We start from the raw sequence: 27,729 nt of genomic DNA, 5'->3' as shown, positions 1-27,729 counted from the left end.
AGATTATCAGGGTGGCTTCAATCTCTTTGAAAAATATTTTGTTCTGGATTTTCACTTTGTGCTAAAATAAAAATGGTTTAACAATCCAAAACTAAATATTTTTAGATAAATTTGAATTAATCAAGCGATAAACCCCCAAAGGGCAGCTGACAAAAGTGCAAGCATTAACGCAACAAAAATTGCATGAGTTCAAAATTTGTTAACATATCAAAATTAAATTGTGAACCGTACTCTGTTGGCAATGAAGTTACCTTATTCTAAATTATGATTTTTAGCTATACAAAAAGATTATTATTGTATGAGCGGAAGTGGAACATAAATTCACTCTTTAAACTACATAAATACATTTGAAAGAAGGAAATGAAACTGGCAAATCCATTGTGCTATATTTTCTATACCAAGACTCAGATGCAAGTAAGAAAAGAAGTAGGACTTGGAGGAATTGGAATCTCAACAGTTCCTTCTAGCATAAGTAAAACTTTCTTCATTGAAGGACGTAGCGATGGCTCATCAAGAATACACCAAAGTGCAACTTTGACCATTCTCTCCAATTGTTTTAGATCAACCTCTTCATTTCCTACCAATTGCCTCAACTCACCACCATCAAAACATTGGTAAACCCAATCTTCGAGAACAACTTGATCGTCTGGAAAGTTTTGGTCCATACATCTCCGACAACATATGATTTCTAACAACACTACTCCAAAACTATAAATATCTGCTTTCACTGTAATAGGTAGATTTCGATGCCATTCTGGTGCAACATATCCTCTTGTTCCTCTGATGCCGGTAAAAGTGTTAGTTTGGTCTGGTTTCAACAGCTTCGCCAATCCAAAGTCAGCAATTTTCGCGCACCTACTCTCATCCATGAGTACATTGTGAGGTTTTATATCACAATGGATGATTTGCGTTTGACACTCATCATGCAGATAAAGAATTCCTCGTGCTATATCCCGAGCAATGCCCATTCTTTCTATCCAATTAAGCTGTTTTTCAGGTGTGAAGAGTAGATCAGCAAGAGAACCATTGCTCATGTACTCGTATACTAACACCTTGTTGGGTCCATCAAAGGAATAACCAAGCAAACGAACTAAATTCTTGTGATGGGTTCTCCCAATTACCTTTATCTCAGTCAGGAATTCCCTCTCCCCTTCAACTAGTGCCTTATCTAATTTCTTGATAGCTACAAACTTATTGCAATGCATCATAGTCCCTTTATAAACTATACCTGAAGATCCTCTTCCAATCTCTTCCTTGAAACCATCAGTTAGTTTTTCGATCTCTGCAAAAGTAAATGATATCGGTGAAACGTCCTCACATAACCTGAAATTACCATTTCCAGGAATTCTTTTGTATGACCAGGCTTGATATCTGTGGATGAAAATCCCACAAGTTGCCAAAACAACAAATATAGAAGCGCCAAATACACAGCTCAGTGTAATTATCAAACTGGTTCCGAGGTATTTCTTCTCCTCTCCAGGCACATTGTTACTATCAGAGGACGCATTTCCTACCTTGATGAAAGCAAAAGTTTTTGATCCACTACCCATATCTCTTCTTCCAAATCTCAAAGGAAGCCTTTGCATTCTGCACGTCCTATCATCACTCTTGAAGAGGGCAGCTTCGCAATTGCAGTCTGCCAAACATGCTTGTTGACAGTCTTCTTTGGTTGTTTCTGACAAATCAAAGTATGAGACATCTTCCCACAGAGTATTCTCCAATGATTGGATCTTGAATTTGACAGATCCATGCCCATTGCTGCAACTTTCTGCAATGAAATCTCTTTCACACCCGGAAGTCTGATTGCTCTGGTTCACAAGGGCAAATCCTGGAAGACATTCACAGTCAGGTTTTTGATCATTTAAAACACAATAGCTGTTAACGCCACACAGACCCTTAGGATCACACTTATTTTGGGACGAGTTCCACACGGCGGACCATGTACCATTTGGTCTCAAACTGTGTGAGTATAATCTGAATATCCCATCCCAATCAACTCTCATTAAATAAAGTACTCCTCCTGTTGGATACACTTCTGCAATATTCTTTATATTGACACCACTGGTGTTAAGCAGGTAAAGATGGCCATCAACACCAAGGTTTAGTGTCACATTATCACCTTGCCCATCTGTACCAGACGCATAATAGGCATATGGAGCTGTGTCATCGGTATTCGTTGGATACTGAACAAGGTTCCCATCTCTTTGCATCTTAAGCCGGAATTTCCCTGTGGAAGGATCTGTTTCTGAAACACCTGGAAACAACTCATGTCCTGCCAGGAGGCGTTGAGTTGGCAAAATAGTATCAGTTGGGTAGTCGAAACTCTGCCATATTATTCCTCCACTAGAGTTGTAAAGCACAAAGTTTCCAGAGTCCAGCATGGAAGCAGAAGAGGCAGACACAAAATTCTGATTGGCAATATCGGTACCTTGGCCTTGTGCTGATTGCAAGACAAGCTTGCCTTCAGTACTCAACAGCAAGGTGGTGTTGTTGGGGAGCGGCGGATCATCGCGGTTTGCTGTCCAGACGACAGTTTTCTCAGGAATTCCGGCAAGAAAAATTCCAACGGCATAGCCATTGCCTCGCGGATAAAATCCGAAGGCGTAGAGTTTAGAAATTGATGGCCATGAGGAGTTTGTGGTAGGTCTTAGAGAAGTTCCCAGGCTTATATTAGACTGTCTTCGTTGAGCTGTAACAACAGAAGATGCAAATAAGAAGAACAAGAAGATAGAATGGATTAAAAGAAAATGTAATCTCTGCATTTTAATGTTAAAAAATGAAATACGGTTGTAGTGAATGGATTTGGAGCTAAATACAAAAGAGGATCCTGACTGCATATTTTTAAGATCTAAGAAAATTTATCAAGTCTCCCCCAAGTCAAGTTGCTCAAAAGACTTGGACTTTTCAATACTCACCCATTACCATTCAATAATGCACTTGCGGTATGCTGACTTTTCTTCTTCTTCTTCTTCTTCTCCTTTTCTAGTTTTTTTTTTTTTTTTTTCACAATTTTTCCCAACTATCATGTCAGCCTAAAAATAAAAGATTACTTTAAATTTCAAATATAACAATGGAGCGGTACGGTTTTGAATACTTAATTAACTTACTATGTGTTATTATATGATTGAGTATTATTTTATATTTAATTTAAAATTACTCAATTATATTATAATATATTATATAATCATCAAATTAATATTTCAAATTGAGTATACATAATTTTATTGAATTTGAATTATAATATAATGCTCAAAAGACTGTGAAGTGGTCAATGGTCTTAACCTTTGTAGAGCTGTCTCTTTCATTTGAATTTGAAAATTGATCATACGGTAAATGGAAGAATGATGCAGCTAGAAATGCTATTTGTCAAAGCGACTTCCTGCAATCTCGTTGCCACTACCATAACATTTCTAAGTCTTCCCACTTTTCTCCAAGTCAATCACACGGTTTCTAGGAAAGCTGATATTCCCCACCCTACTAACACGGGATTCAAATTGGAGGAATTATAGTTCTGGACTGGTTAAAAGCCCAGAACTCTAAACTACTTATATTGTTCTGGACCGGTTCTCAATCCATCTACAGAACAATAATTCCTCCAATTGGAATAGATTAATTATTTCTCCAACTCCAAGTCATTAGGCAAAATAGTATTCTTCTAGTTTCTTTAGGATGCCTCACAATAGATGAATTATTGCTAGATTTAGGCAAAGGTGTACTAGGATTGTGGTACCATCGCACACTCCTTTTGGTATTCTGCTCTAAACTTAATTGTTCACCTCGATTTGATTGAAGAAGTTTAATGCCATTGTCAGGCTAAATTTGTACTTCAAATAACTAAGCTTAACTAGAATATATATGTATAGAAAGAAAATGAATAAGAGATAAGACATGGATAAGGGTGTACATAATTTGGTTCAAATCATAAAATTGAATCAAATTGCTTAAAAATTTTAGGTTGGGTTAGTTTGGTTTGGTTAAAATTTTTTAAACCGTTTTTTTTGTTTGGATTGTAGTTTAAGTAATTTTCAAATTGAATCAAACTGTAAACCATATTTAAAATATATATATATATATATATATATATATATATATATATAACTATGTTTAACAAAATTTTTCAATAAACAATTAGATTCGGTATACAACTTATTTTTTCATATTTATTTTGTTATTTTTTGTACATGTATATTGTATATATATTTTATATTTATTTTACACGTATATATATATATTATGTTTTAAAAAACTATAATTTAGTTAATTTTATTAAATGATATATGTATATAATTTTAAAATATTCAAACTATAATAGTCAAATTGTGTATCATATAATATATCAAAAAACTCAAATTACTATATTGTGTATCATATTGTATGATACTTTTTAAAAATTAAAATAATAAATTATTAATAAAGTAGTATAATTGAAACGTCTTCATTTTGAAAAACATCACAAACATCTTTAATATTTTAAATTTTTTCATATACATCCTTAATGCATTCATTTTTTCTTAAAAAGTGTATCAATTTGTATAAAAACTATGTATTGTATCATATTGTATTATATGATATGTTTACTGTATCATATTAATTTGATACACCTTATAATACGTATTATTTTTTGTCTGTATCGTATTATATCGTACAATATGATATGTATCGCATATCAGAGTATGTGAGTTCTATGGCAACAAAGTTGCATCTCTTATAAACATTTTGCAATGATTTGATATTTCCAACTAGAGATTCTAAAGATGGGTTTTGTAATTATCATACAACTCCACCTCATGTGCTTTGTTTGAATAAAAAACTTCAATAAGATGAGTAGCTAAAGTAGAGTTCTTCTCCACCTTTTGATTCTTCCTAATTCCATTGTGTATTCTCATCAAACTCAACAAACCTACTAGTCATAATCTTTTGTGTTTTGAGATTTAATACTTGATACCTTTCCCTTGAGGGCTATAAATAAGAAATTTTCCATTTTCAACATTTTCTTCTAACTTGTGTTGGTTCTTAGCAGGAATTTGTGAATAATTCAATGATCCAACAATTGTTAGATGTTTTACAATTGGTTTTCTATCAAACAATATCATGTGTATATACTTTTTAGAATATAATTAGGTGCATATATAATATGTCATCGTGTGATTAGGGATTACTCTATCCTTAATTTAAAATTCACTTAATCACATGATAACACATCATCTATGTATCTAATGGTGTATTTAAAAGTGTATTAGTATAATTTTATTGTTTTATATCACTCCAAGCTTCTAGTAGAATCTTGCCTTTTAACTACACCACAAGCCAACTTGTTCAAAAGATAAACTGTTGTATAGATAGTTTCATCCCATAATTTTTTGGGTAAATACTTCTCTATCAACATGCACTTTGTCGTTTCCATGATTGTTTTGTTTTTCTTTCTGAAACTCCATTTTGTGAAGGAGAGTAACTAATTTTAAGTTGATGTTCCATTCCTTCATCTTCAAAATTTTGTCAAATTTGGAAGAATTATATTTCTTACCTCTACTAGACCTAAAAGCCTTATCTTGTAACCACTGTGAGTTTCAAAAGGAGCTTTAAACTTCTTGGACAGATTAAAAACATTACTTCTTTGCATTAAATAAACTCAAGTCATTCTTGAAAAATCATCTATGAACTATATAAAGTACTTATTGTTAGTTGTCCTTAGTTAATGGAGTTTTTACAAGTGTGAGTATTATGTCAATTATCTTGCAACTAGGGTGATTAACATTTGTTTAAACAACAATAGGACCTGTTAAAAGGATCCACAATTGGCAAATAAACTTTACTTTAGCTCATAACTCAAAGAAAATGTTTTAAACTAGATGTGACCTCATCAAGAATCCATAAATAAGAAATAAGGATCAAATCTATCATGATTATTGTAATATATTGAACATTAAATAATTGTTTCATATTATCTTGAAGTCACTTTCCCTAACTTTAATAATCAAAATTGAAGTGCAATTACTTTCCTACAATACCAGGATCATGACAACGTCTATCAAACCATCAACTTCCATGCCTTAAAAGATAATGTTACATATAACTTTAACTTTCCCTACTATAAATTATTAATAATAAAAAAATGATAGAAAAAGTAAACCCACAAAAAGATATTCTTATCAATTAATTGTTTTAATAATATAACTATGTTATTGTCTTAGTAATAATACCACCGTGATCGTCAGCGTTTGCTATTATCAGATAAACCACATTAATAACTCACTCTTTATTTTCTTTTGTTTGTCTTTTCGTATTCTTACTTATAAATCCACCAAAGTTTGGTTTAATTTTTGTTGGTAAAAACTTTCGTATCAATAGAAGATACTGATAGTAAATATTTATAACTTTATTAGGCTTCTCATTGATAATTTTTATTTTATTTTTTATAATTTTAAATAACGTCAAAAAGCTCACAAAAGCATGCTTGTCATGCTATGGGCCATGCTTTGAGCCTTTCAAAAATGCAAGATGGCCTGACAAGGTTTGTGGTATAACAAGTTATGCTAAATTTAAATTGGTCAAACTCATCGTTAATTCTACTGAGATCCTCAAATATTAATTAGTAGTTGGAGATTTAAATTTAAAAAGTTAAACTTATTTTTCGTTTCTTTTTTAAATTTAACGAATAAATATAATTAGTTATTAAATAATATTTTCTTTAATTTGTTGTTGGAATTTTCTAACTTAAAATAATATAAGCATTAACGTCTATTGAATTTGTTTGATTCAATTTCTTTCAATAAAAATTATTACTATACTTAAGTTTTTGTAAATGGTTAGTTGCCTAGTGAAAATTATTTTTTTTTTATAAAAAAATTTTCAACTCAAATTTTATTTTAACCAAGCTAGCCTTCATGTTTTATGAGCCGGTTCACCAATAATTAAACTTTTTATTTTTTGTAAAATTATTAAAATTCATAATTTTTTAAGTTAAATGAGAATAGTATTTATAGAAATTTATTTAAAAACTCTTGTTTATGAAAGAAAAAAATCTCAGTAGTATGATAAAAGATAATCAAACCAATAAAATAAAGAAAATCATACATGAAAAAAAAAATGATATGTATTATAATTTACAAGTATAATATATTTTTACTTTGAACTATATCTGAATTTTTAAAATTTTTAAATATAATTTTAACAACCCGATTTTACAATTTGAAATCCACAGTCTCTCAATCATTCTTGCATATAATATTTTAAAAAATACTTGAATGTGAACTTAATCATATATCATCTAATACATATCCACTAACACTAAAAGTTGATATTGAAGAATATTTTTTATATGCTCTCCACTATGCAATAATACCAAATTGATCGTTTTCACTCAAAATTTCAGACAAATTATCAATATTTATGTAATTTGTAAATTCACCAAAAAAAAGTTTGAAACTACTTATTATATATTTTTTGTGATGATAGACCAAAGATATTGTTTACCTCTAAATGAACCTAAACTTCTATCTATTTCATAATTTAAATACAATTCAGATAAAAATTTTCTAACACATTCTATTGTCAATAATAAAGGGGTCTCCAAAGTTTCCCCGATAATTTCTAACAAATTGTTTATTCATAATAAATTATAAAAAAATTGAATAGAGGAATTTTTTTAATGGTTATAAAATATTCATTACATCATATTCTTAAAAAACAAAAGCTTTTTAAGATTTTAACATTAAACATAATGAGGTCTAAGAAGTTCCAACATCAATTTTAATTTTTCTTTGTTCCTATTTCATCTCGTGTTAATTTTATTTCATCTTATACAATTAAATTTATTAAATGGTACACATTTAATATAAAATAATTTATTACTATAAGACAGATTTATATGTCACTATATTATGAATGAAATTCGTTGTTACCTTTTACGTGTTGTATCATTTTTTTTTCAATGCTTGTAATATGCTTACGGAGTTGTCCGATACCACTCGAACTCACACATGTTAAACTTTAATGATAATGTTTGTATAATGTATGTTGAATCATTTTACCACCAATATATTATTTTGCTTGACTAAAGTGCTTCCAAACTTTTGACTTTTTTTTTAATTTTTTGGCATTCGCAATTGTGATTGTGATTGTGATTTTTCATCTAAATATTGATTTTCTTTATTGTCAAAATAATTGAATTTTTTTAATTTTAACCCTTTTGAAATGATTTTGAGAAATGAAATATTATTGAATAAATTATAAAAATTAAAATAAAATGAAAAAACAATTAAGAATTAAGAGAGATTATATTACTTTGATTTGAGCAATGAAAGTTGAATAGTTACGAAAGAATCGAATAAAATTAGGGTAATATTTATAGAAAAATTAATAAATAAATAAATAAATACTAAAATAACTATAGACAATAACTACATCACTGCCGGAGAGTAATAAGTAACTGTTGCATAACGGCTACCCTCTAACGGAATGTTAATTTGTTATTTTTTTTTAAATAATTTGTAAGGCAAGCCGTCTCAAGGCTGACCTGTGGGCCTTTCCCGTAAACCCGGCATGCACTGGCCATGGGCTGGCATTTTTTGGGGCCGTAACGGCCCACCTCTATTGCTCAACGTTGAACACTCATCACGCTAAACATTCCCCGTTGCCGAACTTGAGATACAGATATGGCGCCGGCGAAAAAAGGAAAAGCCAAGGCGAAATTGGACGAGTCAACTCTGTCCTCCCAGGTCTCTGCTAACAAAACTCAAAACGACAATTTACCTTCATGTATTCGCGTCGTTTCTTCCACCTCTGTGGCCATCACCATCCACGCCAAGCCTGGCTCCAAAGTCTCCTCTATTACAGGTTCGTATAAAATTTTGATTATTTGATTTCTTTCTTTATTTTTTTTATTTTCATTTGTGTGTTCATGTTGTTTTGTTATTCGAAGATGTGAGTGATGAGGCTGTGGGAGTGCAAATTGACGCGCCGGCGAAGGACGGCGAAGCGAACGCGGCACTTCTCGAGTACATCAGCTCGGTGAGTTTTAGTTGGGTTTTCAATTTTTTTCCTTTTTCTTTTTTGAAAACGAAAGGGGATGTTAAGAAAGAGTTTGGATGTTGTTTATCTTTCCTTCTTGTTGGTCCAATCCAAAAATTTCCCTTTACATATCCTGAAAGCATGAATGGACAAGTTACCCAAAAAAAAAAAAAAAAAGGACAAGTAGGGAAGAGAATTAACCTAAACTAAGCACATTCATAAGAACATTCTGTAGGTGATAGTAGATTTAAGTTCTACTGGATGCACCTTGACATGGTCTAAATTAATTTTTATAATTGTGGAGTAAAAGTTTTTACTTGGTAACATTGTTGTAGTCTTTTACCCTTTTCCCCCTTTCATTCAATTTTTTATTCCTGATTTATGTTTTATGCATGATGGGACGTCATGTTTAATAGAATGGGAATTCATAATTTCACTCTTCCTTGTTTCAGGTTTTAGGGGTGAAAAGAAGGCAAGTGTCTATAGGTTCTGGATCTAAATCAAGGGACAAAATTGTGGTTGTCGAAGAGGTTACTCCACAAAATGTTTTTAATGCTTTGGACAAAGCATCAAAGTCCTAAACTAAAAGGTGAAATGATCGATGTGCATCTGTTTGCTTGAATTCCTTTCTTCATCCCAACAAAAGCTGGATAATCGGGATGATTCATTCAGCAGTTGACTCTGAAATATTGGCATGATGAAGATTAGGATGCTTCAGAACAGGTATTGGTTGTCATACTTTACCTGCAAAAGGTTATCTGTATTAGTTAGAGTTGTTACTGCAAGAGTTACTAGAGTTTAATTTTACTATGTATTGTTTTCTAATTAGGTTGTTTTTATCATGAATCCTTTCCTATCTATTTTGTTCTCTTCAATTTATTTTTGGTTGAGATTTTCTTTTGAATTTATATCAAGGATAAATACAGTCACCACACAATGAACGTATCTATGGTCCAATTATTTATTGCTGGCTTGTTGTTTTCTTATCAAGTAATCTGCTAATAAATTTCTGGATTAATAATCTAATTATCCTTCAGTCAATTACTGCAGAAGCTTGGTCTGCAGCTATGTGAAATGTCTCTCTCAACCATTGTATAATAGCAGCCATTCAAACTAGAATTTAGCGTTGAAAGCCACAAAAAAATTGCCTTAAGAACATTTCCCTTTCTGTGAAGCACCAGCATGTGAAGCACCTGTACATGCTAACTCTCCTACAGAAAACCAGATCCCAACTACGTAAATCTGTATTATTTCTCTGTTTGAACTCTATTTATTTTTGTCTTTACTATTTTTTGTAAGATTATCGTTAAGATTCTTGATTTTCCTCTCCACTTTTGTTGAGTGCTTTGTGTCCAAATTGAAATTTATAGACAGTTTGAGCAGAATTGGACAAAATTTTAACTTTAGAGTATTGATGTGTAGAGGAATTCGACAAAGTGTCTGACTTTCTTGGCTTATGTTGCAAACTTTGCCTCTCATTTTCTTTCTATTTGATATTTTTGTTTCTCAAATGAAGTTAAATGAATTCACTTAATCCAGGAACATCTTGTAGATATTATTTTAATGTAAGAGTTACATGACAACATGAATTTTATGAAAATCATTTGATATTGTCCATATTCAAATTTCAGAAAATGAGAGAACACAAAGTTGATTCCTTTTAGTCTTAGATTGTTCTTGTGTTTGGACAAAGAGAGTTGTGGCTCTGATTTGTTATTTTTTTAGTTTTTCCTTCAATTTTTTTGGTAGGAGGTCAGATTAGATTCTCTTTTGAAGCAAATCCTTAAGCAAGCGTCTTTAATATTACTTCAAACGAACCTACTCATAGCATTCGTGAAGAAATGAAGTTACACACACCACAAACATCCTGGGAACAAATAACTCTCTTAAATATTTTCCCTGCAAAATTGTCCCAAATGCTCCTCTACCAATCTCTTCATTGAAATGGTTAGTCACTTCCAATAGTTCCAAATAAGTAAATCATTTTGGACCAACATCCTCTTCTAATAGAATTTTGCCATTGGTGCAAATGCTATTATATGTGCAAACTGATTCCTGCAAATGAGGATTCCAACTGTCAAAATAATGAGTGTAAAAGCAGTCAGTGAAGCACTGGCAATTAAAATATCTGTTTGATGCTCTTTTTTGCTTCCTTTATTGGCAGCTCCTCCTTTGGTGCAAATGCAGATGTTGAATTATCTGCTTTGATTATGATGTAGTTTCAAATTCCCTATTGTCATGGGAAGTTTGTGTTTTGTGCATTTTCCATGTCTTTGAATATTGCAGCTTGACAGAGACAATCTTTCAAACTTGCTTCTTCACATTCTTCCTTGGATTGTGATTTCGGATCGGAATATGAACCATCTTCTCATGAAATATTACTGTCTTAATTGTGTACTTGATATTCCAGCCTAGCTTTTGCAACTTTCTGCTGAGAAATTCTTTTGACAGCCTGAGGCTCAGCTGCCCTCTTTAATTCTTGCATATCCTGGAAGATATCGACGCCTGATTTCTTGATCATTTTGAACACAATACCCTTTAAGGCTACAGAGACCCATAGGTGAACACTTAAGGGTCTTATATAGAAGCCCAGAGAATTGACCTATTGTTGTTATGTTTTAATTTATTTGAATAGAGTTGAAAGATCACATCCATATTAATTTTCATCAGATAGATCGTTTCTTCTGTAGAATTGTCTCCTGGTGTAAGATTATTTATATTGAAATCTGTTGAATTGAGCAGGTAAAAATGGCCATCAACATCCACGTTTAACGACACATTGCCATAGCCAATAGGCATGTGTGCTTCTGTCTGTAGTATCCTTTGGGTACTGCACAAGGATTTCATCCTTCTGCATCTTAAGCCAAAACATCCTGGTTGATTGATTAGTTTCCAAGACTCTGGAAACCACTTGTTTCCCTGCTAAGAGATGTTGACCTGGTAACAATGTATTGGTGGGGTGTACAAAATTCTGCCATAGGACCTTATCAGAATTATAGAAAATAAAATTTACTGAATTAAGCATTCATGCTTTTGCAAAAGGTTTAGAAATTCACACAATGGATGTCTCCTGACCCTTCAGTGATTGTTGAATGAATCTACACCACCGCATTTAAGAATCAATGTAACATCGGCGGGAACTGCAGGTTGTCATAATTCGCTGTCCAAACAACAATTTTCCTATCTATTCTGGCAATAAAGATTCCCGCCCTAAAACCATTGCCTATTTCATAGAATCCAAAATCGTATAAACCAAAAGACTGACAGCCATGAGGATTTCCATAGGGCGATAAGAAAGCACCCAAATTAGCATAACAGAAAGTAAGATGGCAACCAATTTTGTTGTGTTTTCATTTTGTTACAATCCTGAGAACTAGAGTAATAAACTAATTTATAACAGTGGGGAACATACAATTTTATGAATGTGACATTTGCATTTTCCTAGTGGTATGTATAAGCAGTGAAGAATAGACTCTAAGGGTTAACATAATTGATAAGAACATTAGAACTTTTAAGGTGAAAACTTGGGTTTATGAGTCTCTATTATGTTTATGGAACTTTAATTTATCTGGTACAATAGTTGTAGTCAAAAAATAGTGAAGAACAGTCAAAGAATTTTTGTGCCTTCTAGCAACAAACCTTACTGGCATTCCATGGTCATACTTAAGTAGATTATCAGGGTGGCTTCAATCTCTTTGAAAAATATTTTGTTCTGGATTTTCACTTTGTGCTAAAATAAAAATGGTTTAAACAATCCAAAACTAAATATTTTTAGATAAATTTGAATTAATCAAGCGATAAACCCCCAAAGGGCAGCTGACAAAAGTGCAAGCATTAACGCAACAAAAATTGCATGAGTTCAAAATTTGTTAACATATCAAAATTAAATTGTGAACCGTACTCTGTTGGCAATGAAGTTACCTTATTCTAAATTATGATTTTAGCTATACAAAAAGATTATTATTGTATGAGCGGAAGTGGAACATAAATTCACTCTTTAAACTACATAAATACATTTGAAAGAAGGAAATGAAACTGGCAAATCCATTGTGCTATATTTTCTATACCAAGACTCAGATGCAAGTAAGAAAAGAAGTAGGACTTGGAGGAATTGGAATCTCAACAGTTCCTTCTAGCATAAGTAAAACTTTCTTCATTGAAGGACGTAGCGATGGCTCATCAAGAATACACCAAAGTGCAACTTTGACCATTCTCTCCAATTGTTTTAGATCAACCTCTTCATTTCCTACCAATTGCCTCAACTCACCACCATCAAAACATTGGTAAACCCAATCTTCGAGAACAACTTGATCGTCTGGAAAGTTTTGGTCCATACATCTCCGACAACATATGATTTCTAACAACACTACTCCAAAACTATAAATATCTGCTTTCACTGTAATAGGTAGATTTCGATGCCATTCTGGTGCAACATATCCTCTTGTTCCTCTGATGCCGGTAAAAGTGTTAGTTTGGTCTGGTTTCAACAGCTTCGCCAATCCAAAGTCAGCAATTTTTCGCGCACCTACTCTCATCCATGAGTACATTGTGAGGTTTTATATCACAATGGATGATTTGCGTTTGACACTCATCATGCAGATAAAGAATTCCTCGTGCTATATCCCGAGCAATGCCCATTCTTTCTATCCAATTAAGCTGTTTTTCAGGTGTGAAGAGTAGATCAGCAAGAGAACCATTGCTCATGTACTCGTATACTAACACCTTGTTGGGTCCATCAAAGGAATAACCAAGCAAACGAACTAAATTCTTGTGATGGGTTCTCCCAATTACCTTTATCTCAGTCAGGAATTCCCTCTCCCCTTCAACTAGTGCCTTATCTAATTTCTTGATAGCTACAAACTTATTGCAATGCATCATAGTCCCTTTATAAACTATACCTGAAGATCCTCTTCCAATCTCTTCCTTGAAACCATCAGTTAGTTTTTCGATCTCTGCAAAAGTAAATGATATCGGTGAAACGTCCTCACATAACCTGAAATTACCATTTCCAGGAATTCTTTTGTATGACCAGGCTTGATATCTGTGGATGAAAATCCCACAAGTTAGCCAAAACAACAAATATAGAAGCGCCAAATACACAGCTCAGTGTAATTATCAAACTGGTTCCGAGGTATTTCTTCTCCTCTCCAGGCACATTGTTACTATCAGAGGACGCATTTCCTACCTTGATGAAAGCAAAAGTTTTTGATCCACTACCCATATCTCTTCTTCCAAATCTCAAAGGAAGCTTTTGCATTCTGCACGTCCTATCATCACTCTTGAAGAAGGCAGCTTCGCAATTGCAGTCTGCCAAACATGCTTGTTGACAGTCTTCTTTGGTTGTTTCTGACAAATCAAAGTATGAGACATCTTCCCACAGAGTATTCTCCAAATGATTGGATCTTGAATTTGACAGATCCATGCCCATTGCTGCAACTTTCTGCAATGAAATCTCTTTCACACCCGAAGTGTGATTGCTCTGGTTCACAAAGGCAAATCCTGGAAGACATTCACAGTCAGGTTTTTGATCATTTAAAACACAATAGCTGTTAACGCCACACAGACCCTTAGGATCACACTTATTTTGGGGACGAGTTCCACACGGCGGACCATGTACCATTTGGTCTCAAACTGTGTGATATAATCTGAATATCCCATCCCAATCAACTCTCATTAAATAAAGTACTCCTCCTGTTGGATACACTTCTGCAATACTTTATATTGACACACTGTGTTAAGCAGGAAAGATCATCAACACCAAGGTAAGTGTCACATTACACCTTGCCATCTGTACATACGCATAATAGGCATATGGACTGTGTCATCGGATTCGGTGATACTGAACAGGTTCCCATCTCTTTGCATCTTAAGCCGTTTCCTGTGGAAGGATCTGTTTTCTGAAACACCTGGAAACAACTCATTTCCTTCCAGGAGGCGTTGAGTTTGGCAAAATAGTATCAGTTGGGTAGTCGAAACTCTGCCATATTATTCCTCCACTAGAGTTGTAAAGCACAAAGTTTCCAGAGTCCAGCATGGAAGCAGAAGAGGCAGACACAAAATTCTGATTGGCAATATCGGTACCTTGGCCTTGTTGATTGTTGACCTTCAGAATTATTGAAAATAAAATTCCCTGAATCAAGCACGTGCTTTTGCAAAAGGTTTAGAAATCCAGACGCATTTTCTCCTGAATTCAGGCATTGTTGAAAATCCCGCCACCGCCATTGCCTCGGGATAACATCCGAAGGCTAGGTTTCAAAATTGATGTCCATGAACAATTTTCCTATCTATTAGAATAAGTTCCCGCCTTATAATAACTGTCTTCATAGAATCCAAAACATAAAACCATAAGACTGACAGCCATGAGGATAGAATGGATAAAAGAAAAGTAATCTCTATTTTAATGTTAACAAATGAAATAAATTTTATGAATGGAACAAATAGAGTCCTTGCATATTTTTAAGAATGTGAAATTTGCATTTTCCTAGTGGTATGTTAAGCAGTGAAGAATTGGACTCTAAGGGTTAACATAATTGATAGAACATTAGAGTTTTTAAGGTGAAGACTTGGGTATGAACCTCTATTATGTTTGTGGAACTTTAATTTATCTGGTACAATAGTTGTAGGTAAAAAAATACTGAAGAACAGTCAAAGATTTTTTGTGCCTTCTAGCAACAAACCTTACTGGCATTCCATGGTCATACTTAAGTAGATTATCAGGGTGGCTTCAGTCTCTTTGAAAAATATTTTGTTCAGGATTTTCACTTTGTGCTAAAATAAAAATGGTTTAACAATCCAAAACTAAATATTCTTAGATAAATTTGAATTAATCAAGCGATAAACCCCAAAGGGCAGCTGACAAAAGTGCGAGCACTAAGGCAACAAAAATTACATGAGTTCAAAATTTGTTAACATATCAAAATTAAATTGTGGACCGTACTCTGTTGGCAATGAAGTTACCTTATTCTAAATTATGATTTTTAGCTATACAAAAAGATTATTATTGTATGAGTGGAAGTGGAACATAAATTCACTCTTTAAACTACATAAATACATTTGAAAGAAGGAAATTAAACTGGCAAATCCATTGTGTTATATTTTCTATACCAAGACTCAGATGCAAGTAAGAAAAGAAGTAGGACTTGGAGGAATTGGAATCTCAACAGTTCCTTCTAGCATAAGTAAAACTTTCTTCATTGAAGGGCGTAGCGATGGCTCATCAAGAATGCACCAAAGTGCAACTTTGACCATTCTCTCCAATTGTTTTAGATCAACCTCTTCATTTCCTACCAATTGCCTCAACTCACCACCATCAAAACATTGGTAAACCCAATCTTCGAGAACAACTTGATCGTCTGGAAAGTTTTGGTCCATACATCTTCGACAACATATGATCTCTAACAACATTACTCCAAAACTATAAACATCTGCCTTCACTGTAATAGGTAGATTTCGATGCCATTTTGGTGCAACATATCCTCTTGTTCCTCTAATACCGGTAAAAGTGTTAGTTTGGTCTGGTTTCAACAGCTTCGCCAATCCAAAGTCAGCAATTTTCGCGCACCTACTCTCATCCATGAGTACGTTGTGAGGTTTTATATCACAATGGATGATTTGCGTTTGACACTCATCATGCAGATAAAGAATTCCTCGTGCTATATCCCAAGCAATGCCCATTCTTTCTATCCAATTAAGCTGTTTTTCAGGTGTGAAGAGTAGATCAGCAAGAGAACCATTGCTCATGTACTTGTATACTAACACCTTGTTGGGTCCATCAAAGGAATAACCAAGCAAACGAACTAAATTCTTGTGATGGGTTCTCCCAATTACCTTTATCTCAGTCAGGAATTCCCTCTCCCCTTCAACTAGTGCGTTCTCTAATTTCTTGACAGCTACAAACTTATTGCAATGCATCATAGTCCCTTTATAAACTATACCCGAAGAGCCTCTTCCAATCTCTTCCTTGAAACCATCAGTTAGTTTTTCGATCTCTGCAAAAGTAAATGATATCGGTGCAACGTCCTCACATAACCTGAAATTACCATTTCCAGGAATTCTTTTGTATGACCAGGCTTGATATCTGTGGATGAAAATCCCACAAGTTGCCAAAACAACAAATATAGAAGCGCCAAATACACAGCTCAGTGTAATTATCAAACTGGTTCCGAGGTATTTCTTCTCCTCTCCAGGCACATTGTTACTATCAGAGGACGCATTTCCTACCTTGATGAAAGCAAAAGTTTTTGATCCACTACCCATATCTCTTCTTCCAAATCTCAAAGGAAGCTTTTGCATTCTGCACGTACTATCATCACTCTTGAAGAAGGCAGCTTCGCAATTGCAGTCTGCCAAACATGCTTGTTGACAGTCTTCTTTGGTTGTTTCTGACAAATCAAAGTATGAGACATCTTCCCACAGAGTATTCTCCAATGATTGGATCTTGAATTTGACAGGTCCATGCCCATTGCTGCAACTTTGTGCAATGATATCTCTTTCACACCCGGAAGTGTGATTGCTCTGGTTCACAAAGGCAAATCCTGGAAGACATTCACAGTCAGGTTTTTGATCATTTAAAACACAATAGCTGTTTACGCCACACAGACCCTTAGGATCACACTTATTTTGGGACGAGTTCCACACGGCGGACCATGTACCATTTGGTCTCAAATTGTGTGAATATAATCTGAATATCCCATCCCAATCAACTCTCATTAAATAAAGTACTCCTCCTGTTGGATACCCTCCTGTAATATTCTTTATATTGACACCACTGGTGTTAAGCGTCCTGCCAGGAGGCGTTGAGTTGGCAAAATAGTATCAGTTGGGTAGTCGAAACTCTGCCATATTATTCCTCCACTAGAGTTGTAAAGCACAAAGTTTCCAGAGTCCAGCATGGAAGCAGAAGAGGCAGACACAAAATTCTGATTGGCAATATCGGTACCTTGGCCTTGTGCTGATTGCAAGACAAGCTTGCCTTCAGTACTCAACAGCAAAGTGGTGTTGCTGGGGAGCGGCGGATCATCGCGGTTTGCTGTCCAGACGACAGTTTTCTCAGGAATTCCGGCAAGAAAAATTCCAACGGCATAGCCATTGCCTCGCGGATAAAATCCGAAGGCGTAGAGTTTAGAACTTGATGGCCATGAGGAGTTTGTGGTAGGTCTTAGAGAAGTTCCCAGGCTTATATTAGACTGTCTTCGTTGAGCTGTAACAACAGAAGAGGCAAATAAGAAGAACAAGAAGATAGAATGGATTAAAAGAAAATGTAATCTCTGCATTTTAATGTTAAAAAATGAAATACAATTGTAGTGAATGGACTTGGAGCTAAATACTAAAGAGGATCCTGACTGCATATTTTTAAGATCTAAGAAACTTTATCAAGTCTCCCCCAAGTCAAGTTGCTCGAAAGACTTGGACTTATCAATACTCATCCATTACCATTCAATATTGTACTTGCGGTATGCTGACTTTTCTTCTTCTCCTTTTCTATTTTTTTTTTTTTTTCACAATTTTTCCCAACTATCATATCAGCCTTAAAAAAACAAGATTACTCTATATTTCATGTGTAACAATGGAGCAGTGCTATGTTAACCCGGTTTTGAATACTTAATTAAGATACGATATATTATTATATGAATAAGTATTACTTTATATTTAATTTAAAATTATTTAATTACATTATAACATATTAATTAAGTATTTAATCGAATACTCAAAATTAAAAATACATAACTTAGATTGAATTTGAATTATAATATTATGCTCAAAAGACTATGAAGTGGTCAATGGTCTTAACGTTTGTAGAACTGTCTCTTTCATCTGAATTTGAAAATTCATCATACGGTAATTGGAAGAATGATGCAGCTAGAAATGCTATTTGTCAAAGCAGCTTCCTGCAATCACGTTGCCACTACCATAACATTTCTAAGCCTTCCCACTTTTCTCCAAGTCAATCACACGGTTTCTAGGAAAGCTGATATTCCCCACCCTACTGACACGGGATTCAAATTGGAGGAATTATAGTTCTGGACTGGTTAAAAGCCCAGAACTCTAAACTACTTGTATTGTTCTGGACTGATTCTCAATCCATCTACAGAACAAGTCATTAGGCAAAATGGTATCTTCTAGTTTCTTTAGGATACCTCACAATAGATGAATTATTGCCAGATTTAGGCTACGGTGTACTAGAATTGTGGTACCATCACACACTCCTTTAGGTATTCTACTCTAAACTTAATCATTCACCTCGATTTGATTGAAGAAGTTTAATGCCATTGTCAAGCTGATTTTATACTTCAAATAACTAAGTTTAACCAGAATATACATGTATAGAAAAAAAATGAATAAGAGATAAGACGTGAATAAAAATGTACATAATTTAGTTTAAATTATAAAATTGAATCAAATTATTTAAAAATTATGATTTGATTTAGTTTGGTTTAATTAAAATTTTTTAAACTGTTTTTTTCTTTCGGATTATGGTTTAAGTAATTTTTCAATCGAACCAAACTATAAACCGTATTTAAAAAAAAAATATATATATATATATATATATATATATATATATATATATATATATAAATAATATATATAATATATAAAACTATGTTTGATAAAATTTTTCAATAAACAATTAGATTAGGTATACAACTTATTTTTTCAGATTTATTTTATTATTTTTTGTATATGTATATTGTATATATATTTTATATTTATTTTACACGTATATATATTATGTTTTAAAAAACTATAATTTTGTTAATTTTGTTAAATGATATCTATATATAAATGATTTTAAAATATTCAAACTATAATAGTTAAATTGTGTATCATATAATATATCAAAAATTCAAATTACTATATTGTGTATCATATTGCATAATATACCTTTTAAAAATTAAAATAATAAATTATTAATAAAGTATTATAATTGAGACGTCCTCATTTTAAAAAATATTATAAACATCTTTAATATTTTAAATTTTTTCATATACACCCTTAATGCATTCATTTTTTTTTTTAAAATGTATCAATTTGTATAAGAACTATATATTGTATCATATTATATTATATAATACGTTTACTGTATCGTATTAATTCGATACACCTTATGATACGTATCATTTTCTATCTGTATCGTATTATATCGTATTATACGATATGTATCATATATCAGAGTATGTGAGCTCTATGGCAACAAAGCTTCATCTCTTATAAACATTTTGCAATGATTTGATATTTCTAACTAGAGATTCCAAAGATGGGTTTTGTAATTATCATACAACTCCACCTCATGTGCTTTGTTTGAATAAAAAACTTCTAAAGTAGACTTCTTCTCCACCTTTTGATTCTTTCTAATTCCATTGTGCATTCTCATCAGACTCAACAAACTTACTAGTCACAATCTTTTGTGTTTTGAGATTTACTACTTGATACCTTTGGCTTGAGGGCTATAGATAAGAAATTTTCCATTTTCAATGTTTTCTTCTAACTTGTGTTGGTTTTTACCAGGAATTTGCACATAATTCAATGATTCAACAATTGTTAAATGTTTTACAATTAGTTTTCTATTGAACAATACTATGTATATATACTTTTTAGAATACAATTAGATGCACATATAATATGTTATCAGATGATTAATAATTACTCTATCTTTAATTTAAAATCACTTAATCACATGATAACACATCATTTATGTATCCAATGGTGTATTCAAAAGTGTATTTGTATAATTTTATTGTTTTATATCACTCCAAGCTTCTAGTAGAATCTTGCCTTTTAACTGCACCATAAGCCAACTTGTTCAAAAGATAAACTGTTGTATAGATAGTTTCATCCCATAATTTTTTGGGCAAATACTTCTCTATCAACGTGCACTTTGTCGTTTCCATGATTGTTTTGTTTTTCTTTCTGAAACTCCATTTTGTGAAGGAGAGTAACTAATTTTAAGTTGATGTTCCACGCCTTTATCTTCAAAAATTTTGTCAAATTTGGAAGATTTATACTCCTTACCTCTACTAGACCTAAAAGCCTTTATCCTGCAACCACTATGGGTTTCAAAATGAGCTTTAAACTTCTTGGACAGATTAAAAACATAACTTCTTTGCATTAAATAAACTTAAGTCATTCTTGAAAAATCATCCATGAACTATATAAAGTACTTATTGTCAGTTGTCTCTATTTGATAGATTTCTTACAAGTGTGAGTATTATGTCAATTGTCTTGCAACTAGGGTGATTAAAATTTGTTTAAATAACAATAGGACCTATTAAAGTGATCGACAACTAGCAAATAAACATTGTTGTAGCTCATAACTTGAAGAAAACGTTTTAAACTAGATGTGACCTCATTAAGAATCCATAAATAGGAAACACGAACCAAATCTATCATGATTATTGTAATATATTGAACATTCAATAATTGTTTCATATTATCTTGGAGTCACTTTTCCTAACTTTAATAATCACAATTGAAGTGTAATTACTTTCCTACAATACCAGGATCATGACAAAAACTATCAGACCATCAACTTTTATGCTTTACAAGATAATGCTACATATAACTTTAACTTTCGCTGCTATCAATTATTAATAATAAAAAAATGATAGAAAGAGTAAACACACCAAAAAATATTCTTATCAATTAATTGTTTCAATAATATAACTATGTTATTGTTTTAGTAATAATAACACCGTGACCATCAACGTTTACTATTATCAGATAAACCACATTAATAACTCACTGTTTATTTTCTTTTGTTTGTCTTTTCGTATTCTTACTTATAAATCCACCAAAGTTTGGTTTAATTTTTTTTGGTAAAAACTTTCATATCAATTGAGGATAGTGATAGTAAATATATATAACTTTATTGGGCTTCTCATTGATATTTTTTATTTTATTTTTTATAATTTTAAATAACGTTTTAGGATTTTTGGTTTAAATAAAATTTGAGTTGAAAATTTTTTACTAAAAAATAATAATTTTCACTAGGCAACTAACCATTTACAAAAACTTAAGTATAGTAATATTTTTTATCGAAAGAAATTGAACCAAACAAATTCAATAGACGTTAATGCTTATATTATTTTAAGTTAGAAAATTCCAACAACAAATTAAAGAAAATATTATTTAATAACTAATTATGTTTATTCTTTAATTTTCAAAAAGAAACGAAAAATAAGTTAACCTTTTAAATTTAAATCTCCAACTACTAATTAATATTTGAGAATCTTAGTATCTCATTCAGTAAAATTAATGATGGGTTTGACCAATTTAAATTTGGCACAACTCATTATACCACAAACCTTGTCATACCGTGCTTGAGGCCATCTTGCATTTTTGTAAGGCTCAAAACATGGCCCATAGCATGACAAGCGTGCTTTTGTGAGCTTTTTGATGAGCTAGCCTGCATGTTTTATGAGCTAGTTCACCAATAATTAAACTTTTTATTTTTTGTAAAATTATTAAAATTCATAATTTTTTAAGTTACATGAGGATAGTATTTATAAAAATTTATTTAAAAACTCTTGTTTATGGAAGAAAAAAATCTCAGTAATACGATAAAAGATAATCAAACCAATAAAATAAAGAAAATCATACATGGAAAAAAAATGATATGTATTATAATTTACAAGTATAATATATTTTTACTTTGAACTATATCTGAATTTTTAAAATTTTTAAATATAATTTTAACAACCTGATTTTGCAATTTGAAATCCACAGTCTCTCAATCTTTCCTGCATATAATATTTTAAAAAATACTTGAATATAAACTTAATCATATATCATCTAATACACATCACTAACACTAAAAGTTGGTATTGAAAAATATTTTTTATGTGCTCTCCACTATGCAATAATACCAAATTGATCATTTTCACTCAAAATTTCAGACAAATAATCAATATTTATGTAATTTGTAAATTCACCAAAAAAAAGTTTGAAACTACCTTTAAATAAACCCAAACTTCTATCTATTTGATAATTTAAACACATTTTAGGTAAAATTTTTCTAACACATTCTATTGTCAATAATAAAGGGGTCTCCAAAATTTCCCCGATAATTTCTAACAAATTGTTTATTCATAATAAATTGTAAAAAAATTGAATAGAGGAATTTTTTTTAAAGGTTCTAAAATATTCATTACATCATATTCAACTTCTCAAATATGTTAACTAAAAAATAAAAGCTTTTTAGTTAACATGTTTATAGTTGTATATTAAAATATTGAGTAATAACATTTTCGTAACCTTTATAGGATTTTAACATTAAACATAATGAGGTCTAAGAAGTTTTAACATCAATTTTAATTTTTCTTTATTCCTATTTCATCTCTTGTGTTAATTTTATTTCATCTTATACAATTAAATTTATTAAATGACACAATTTTAATATAAAATAATTTGTCACCATAAAATAGATTTATATGTCACTACATTATGAATGAAATTTGTTTTTACCTTTTAAGTATTGTAACATTTTTTTAATGCTCGTGATATGATTATGGAGTTGTCGAATACCACTTGAACTTGTACATGTTAAGCTTAAATGATAATATTTGTATATTGTATGTTGAATCATGTTACCACCAATGTTTTCTTTTGCTTAACTAAAGTGCTTCCAAACTTTTGGCTTTTTTTTTTCATTTTTTTGGTATTCGCAATTGTGATTGTGATTTTTCATCTAAAATAATAAAAAATAATTACTGTTAAAATAATTAAAAATAATTGAATTTTTTGAATTATAACCCTTGTTGAAATGATTTTGAGAAAAGAAATATAATTGAAAAAATTATAAAAATTAAAATAAAATGAAAAAAAATTAAGAATTAAAAGAGATTATATTACTTTGATTTGAGAAATGAAAGTTGAACAGTTACGAAAAAATGGAATAAAATTAGGGTAATATTTATAGAAAATAAATAAATAAACAAATAACTATAGACAACAACTACTACATCAATGCTGGAGAGTAATCAAGTAAGTGTAGGCAAACGGTCTCAAGGCTGAGCATGCACCGGCCATGGGCTGGTATTTTTTTGGGGCCGTGACGGCCCACCTCTATTGCTCAACGTTGAGCACTCATCGCGCTAAACATTCCCCGTTGCCAAACTGGACGTACCGATATGGCGCCAGCGAAAAAAAGGCAAAGCGAAGGCGAAATTGGACGAGTCAACTCAGTCCTTGCAAGCCTCCGCTAACAAAACTCAAAACGACAATTTCCCTTCATGTATTCGCTTCGTTTCTTCCACCTCGGTGGCCATCACCATCCACGCCAAGCCCGGCTCCAAAGTGTCCTCTATTACAGGTTCGTATAAAATTTTGATTATCTGATTTTTTTTCTTTATTTTTTTAAATTTTCATTTGTGTGTTGATGTTGTTTTGTTATTCGAAGATGTGAGTGATGAGGCTGTGGGAGTGCAAATTGACGCGCCGGCGAAGGACGGCGAAGCGAACGCGGCACTTCTCGAGTACATCAGCTCGGTGAGTTTTAGTTGGGTTTTCAATTTTTTTCCTTTTTCTTTTTTGAAAACGAAAGGGGATGCTAAGAAAGAGTGTGGATGCTGTTTATCTTTCCTTCTTGTTGGTCCAATCCAAAAATTTCCCTTTACATATCCTGAAAGCATGAATGGACAAGTTACCCAAAAAAAAAAAAAAGGACAAGTGGGCAAGAGAATTAACCTAAACTAAGCACATTCATAAGAACATTCTGTAGGTGATAGTAGATTTAAGTTCTACTGGATGCACCTTGACATGGTCTAAATTAATTTTTATAATTGTGGAGTAAAAGTTTTTACTTGGTAACATTGTTGTAGTCTTTGACCCTTTTCCCCCTTTCATTCAATTTTTTATTCCTGATTTATGTTTTATGCATGATGGGAAGTCATGTTTAATAGAATGGGAATTCATAATTTCGCTCTTCCTTGTTTCAGGTTTTAGGGGTGAAAAGGAGGCAAGTGTCTATAGGTTCTGGATTTAAATCAAGGGTAAAAATTGTGGTTGTCGAAGAGTTTACTCCACAAAATGTTTTTAATGCTTTGGACAAAGCGTCAAAGTCCTAAACTAAAAGGTGAAATAATAGATGTGCATCTGTTTGCTTGAATTCCTTTCTTCATCCCAACAAAAGCTGGATAATCGGGATGATTCATTCAGCAGTTGACTCTGAAATATTGGCATGATGAAGATTAGGATGCTTCAGAACAGGTATTGGTTGTCATACTTCACCTGCAAAAGGTTATCTGTATTAGTTAGAGTTGTTACTGCAAGAGTACTGTAGTTTAATTTTACTATGTATTGTTTTCTAATTAGGTCGTTTTTATCATGAATCCTTTCCCATCTATTATCTTCTTCTCTTCAATTTATTTTTGGTTGAGATTTTCTTTTGAATTTATATCAAGGATAAAATACAGTCACCACACGATGAATGTAGCTATGGTCCAATTATTTATTGCTGGCTTGTAGTTTCTTATCAAGTAATCTGCTAATAAATATCTGGATTAATAATCTAATTATCCTTCAGTCAATTACTGCAGAAGCTTGGTCTGCAGCTATGTGAAATGTCTCTCTCAACCATTGTATAATAGCAGCCATTCAAACTAGAATTTAGCATTGAAAGCCACACAAAAATTGCCTTACATTTCCCTTTCTGTGAAGCACTAGCATGTGAAGCACCAGCACGTACTAACTCTCCTACAGAAAACCCAATCCGAACTATGTAAATCTGTATTATTTCTGTGTTTGAACTCTATTTATTTTTGTCTTTACTATTTTTTGTAAGATTATCGTTAAGATTCTTGATTTTCCTCTCAACTTTTGTTGAGTGCTTTGTGTCCAAATTGAAATTTCTAGACAGTTTGAGCAGAATTGGAGAAAATGTTAACTTTAGAGTATTGATGTGTAGAGGAATTCGACAAAGTGTCCGACTTTCTTGGCTTATGTTGCAAACTTTGCCTCTCATTTTCTTTCTATTTGATATTTTTGTTTTTCAAGTGAAGTTAAATGAATTCACTCAATCCAGGAACATCTTGTAGATATTATTTTAATGTAAGAGTTACATGACAACATGAATTTCATGAAAATCATTTCATATTTTCCATATTCAAAATTCAGAAAATGAGAGAAGACAAAGTTGATTCCTTTTAGTCTTAGATTGTTCTTGTGTTTGGACAAGGAGAGTTGTGACTCTAATTTGGTTAGTTTTTTAGTTTTTCCTTCAATTTTTTTGGGTAGGAGGTCGGATTTGATTCTCTTTAGAAGCAAATCGTTAAGCAAGCGTCTCTAATATTAGTTCAAATGAACCTACTCACAGCATTCTTGAAGAAATGAAGTTACACACACCACAAACATCCTGGGAACAAATAACTCTCTTAAATATTTCCCTGCAAAATTGTCCCAAATGCTCCTCTACCAAATCTCTTCATTGAAATGGTTAGTCACTTCCAATAGTTCCGAGTTAGTAAATCATTTTGGACCAACGTCCTCTTCTAATAGAATTTTGCCATTGGTGCAAATGCTATTATATGTGCAAATTGGATTCCTGTAAATGAGGATTCCAACTGTCAAAATAATGAGTGTAAAGGCAGTCAGTGAAACACTGGCAATTAAAATATCTGTTTGATGCTCTTTTTTGCTTCCTTTATTGGCAGCCCCTCCTTTGGTGGCAAATGCAGATGTTGAATTATCTGCTTTGATTATGATATAGTTTCAATTTCCCTGTTTTCATGGCCCATGTGTCATGGGAAGTTTGTGTATTGTGCATTTTCCATGTCTTTGAATATTGCAGCTTGACAGAAACAATCTTTCAAACTTGCTTCTTCACATTCTTCCTTGGATTGTGATTTCGGATCGGAATATGAACCATCTTCTCATGAAATATTACTGTCTCATTGGTGTACTTGATGTTCCAACCTAGCTTTTGCAACTTTCTGCTGAGAAATTCTTTTGACAGCCTGAGGCTCAGCTGCCCTCTTTGATTCTTGCATATCCTGGAAGACATCGACGCCTGATTTCTTGATTGTTTTGAACACAATACCCTTTAAGGCTACAGAGTCCCATGGGTGAACACTTAAGGAAGCCCAGAGAATTGACCTATTGTTGTTATGTTTTAATTTATTTGAATAGAGTTGAAAGATCACATCCATATTAATTTTCATCAGATAGATTGTTGCTTCTGTAGAATTGTCTCCTGATGTAGTATTATTTATATTGAAATCTGTTTAATTGAGCAGGTAAAAATGGCCATCAACATCCACGTTTAACGACACATTGCCATAGCCAATAGGCATGTGTGCTTCTGTCTGTAGTATCCTTTGGGTATTGCACAAGGATTTCATCCTTCTGCATCTTAAGCCAAAACATCCTGGTTGATTGATTAGTTTCCAAGGCTCTAGAAACCACTTGTTTCCCTGCTAAGAGATGTTGACATGGTAACAATGTGTTGGTGGGGTGTACAAAATTCTGCCATAGGACCTTATCAGAATTATAGAAAATAAAATTTACTGAATTAAGCATTCATGCTTTTGCAAAAGGTTTAGAAATTCACACAATGGATGTCTCCTGACCTTCTAGTGATTGTTGAATGAATCGACCAGCAAATTTAAGTGTTGATGTAACATCTGTTAATTTTATTATCTGCTAATAAATTTTTGAATTAATTATCTAACTATCCTTCAGTCATTATTGCAGAAGCTTCGTCTGCAGCTATCTGAAACGTCTCTTTCA

General features: G+C 32.4%; 3 protein-coding genes and 2 pseudogenes across 10 annotated transcripts; 2 read left to right on the top strand and 3 right to left on the bottom strand.

Annotated features, from left to right (window-relative positions):
• Positions 1–213: 213 nt before the first annotated feature.
• Positions 214–2,889, bottom strand: LOC123199071 (G-type lectin S-receptor-like serine/threonine-protein kinase LECRK1). Its single transcript, XM_044613900.1, has one exon. The coding sequence runs from the start codon at positions 2,835–2,837 to the stop codon at positions 405–407; it is 2,433 nt and encodes an 810-aa protein (XP_044469835.1). The 5' UTR covers positions 2,838–2,889; the 3' UTR covers positions 214–404.
• A 5,670-nt stretch (positions 2,890–8,559) lies between these two features.
• LOC123199073 (UPF0235 protein C15orf40 homolog) lies at positions 8,560–12,035 on the top strand. Of its 8 annotated transcripts, none has more exons than XR_006498176.1 (5): positions 8,560–8,835; positions 8,921–9,009; positions 9,462–9,732; positions 11,461–11,569; positions 11,752–12,035. XR_006498176.1 is itself a non-coding variant. In XM_044613901.1 (3 exons), the coding sequence occupies exons 1-3, from the start codon at positions 8,655–8,657 to the stop codon at positions 9,588–9,590; spliced, it is 399 nt and encodes a 132-aa protein (XP_044469836.1). In that variant the 5' UTR covers positions 8,560–8,654; the 3' UTR covers positions 9,591–9,869. The 8 variants fall into 8 exon arrangements, 1 of the variants encoding a protein (XP_044469836.1); XR_006498172.1 differs by lacking the exon at positions 11,461–11,569 and adding an exon at positions 10,047–10,253; XR_006498173.1 differs by lacking the exon at positions 11,461–11,569.
• A 912-nt stretch (positions 12,036–12,947) lies between these two features.
• Positions 12,948–14,629, bottom strand: LOC123198918 (annotated as a pseudogene).
• Positions 14,630–15,792: 1,163 nt separating this feature from the next.
• LOC123199072 lies at positions 15,793–18,379 on the bottom strand (annotated as a pseudogene).
• Positions 18,380–24,105: 5,726 nt separating this feature from the next.
• LOC123198917 (UPF0235 protein C15orf40 homolog) lies at positions 24,106–25,456 on the top strand (the record flags this gene model as incomplete). Its single annotated transcript, XM_044613725.1, has 3 exons — positions 24,106–24,316; positions 24,404–24,492; positions 24,942–25,456. Coding segments are annotated over 3 exons (429 nt in total), but the record flags the coding sequence as incomplete, so codon positions are not given.
• Between the last annotated feature and the right edge of the window lie 2,273 nt (positions 25,457–27,729).

The sequence above is a fragment of the Mangifera indica genome, chromosome 16 (assembly GCF_011075055.1).
Source record: "Mangifera indica cultivar Alphonso chromosome 16, CATAS_Mindica_2.1, whole genome shotgun sequence".
In the NCBI taxonomy this organism is placed as follows: domain Eukaryota; kingdom Viridiplantae; phylum Streptophyta; class Magnoliopsida; order Sapindales; family Anacardiaceae; genus Mangifera; species Mangifera indica.
This window is presented reverse-complemented; position numbering and strand designations above follow the sequence as displayed.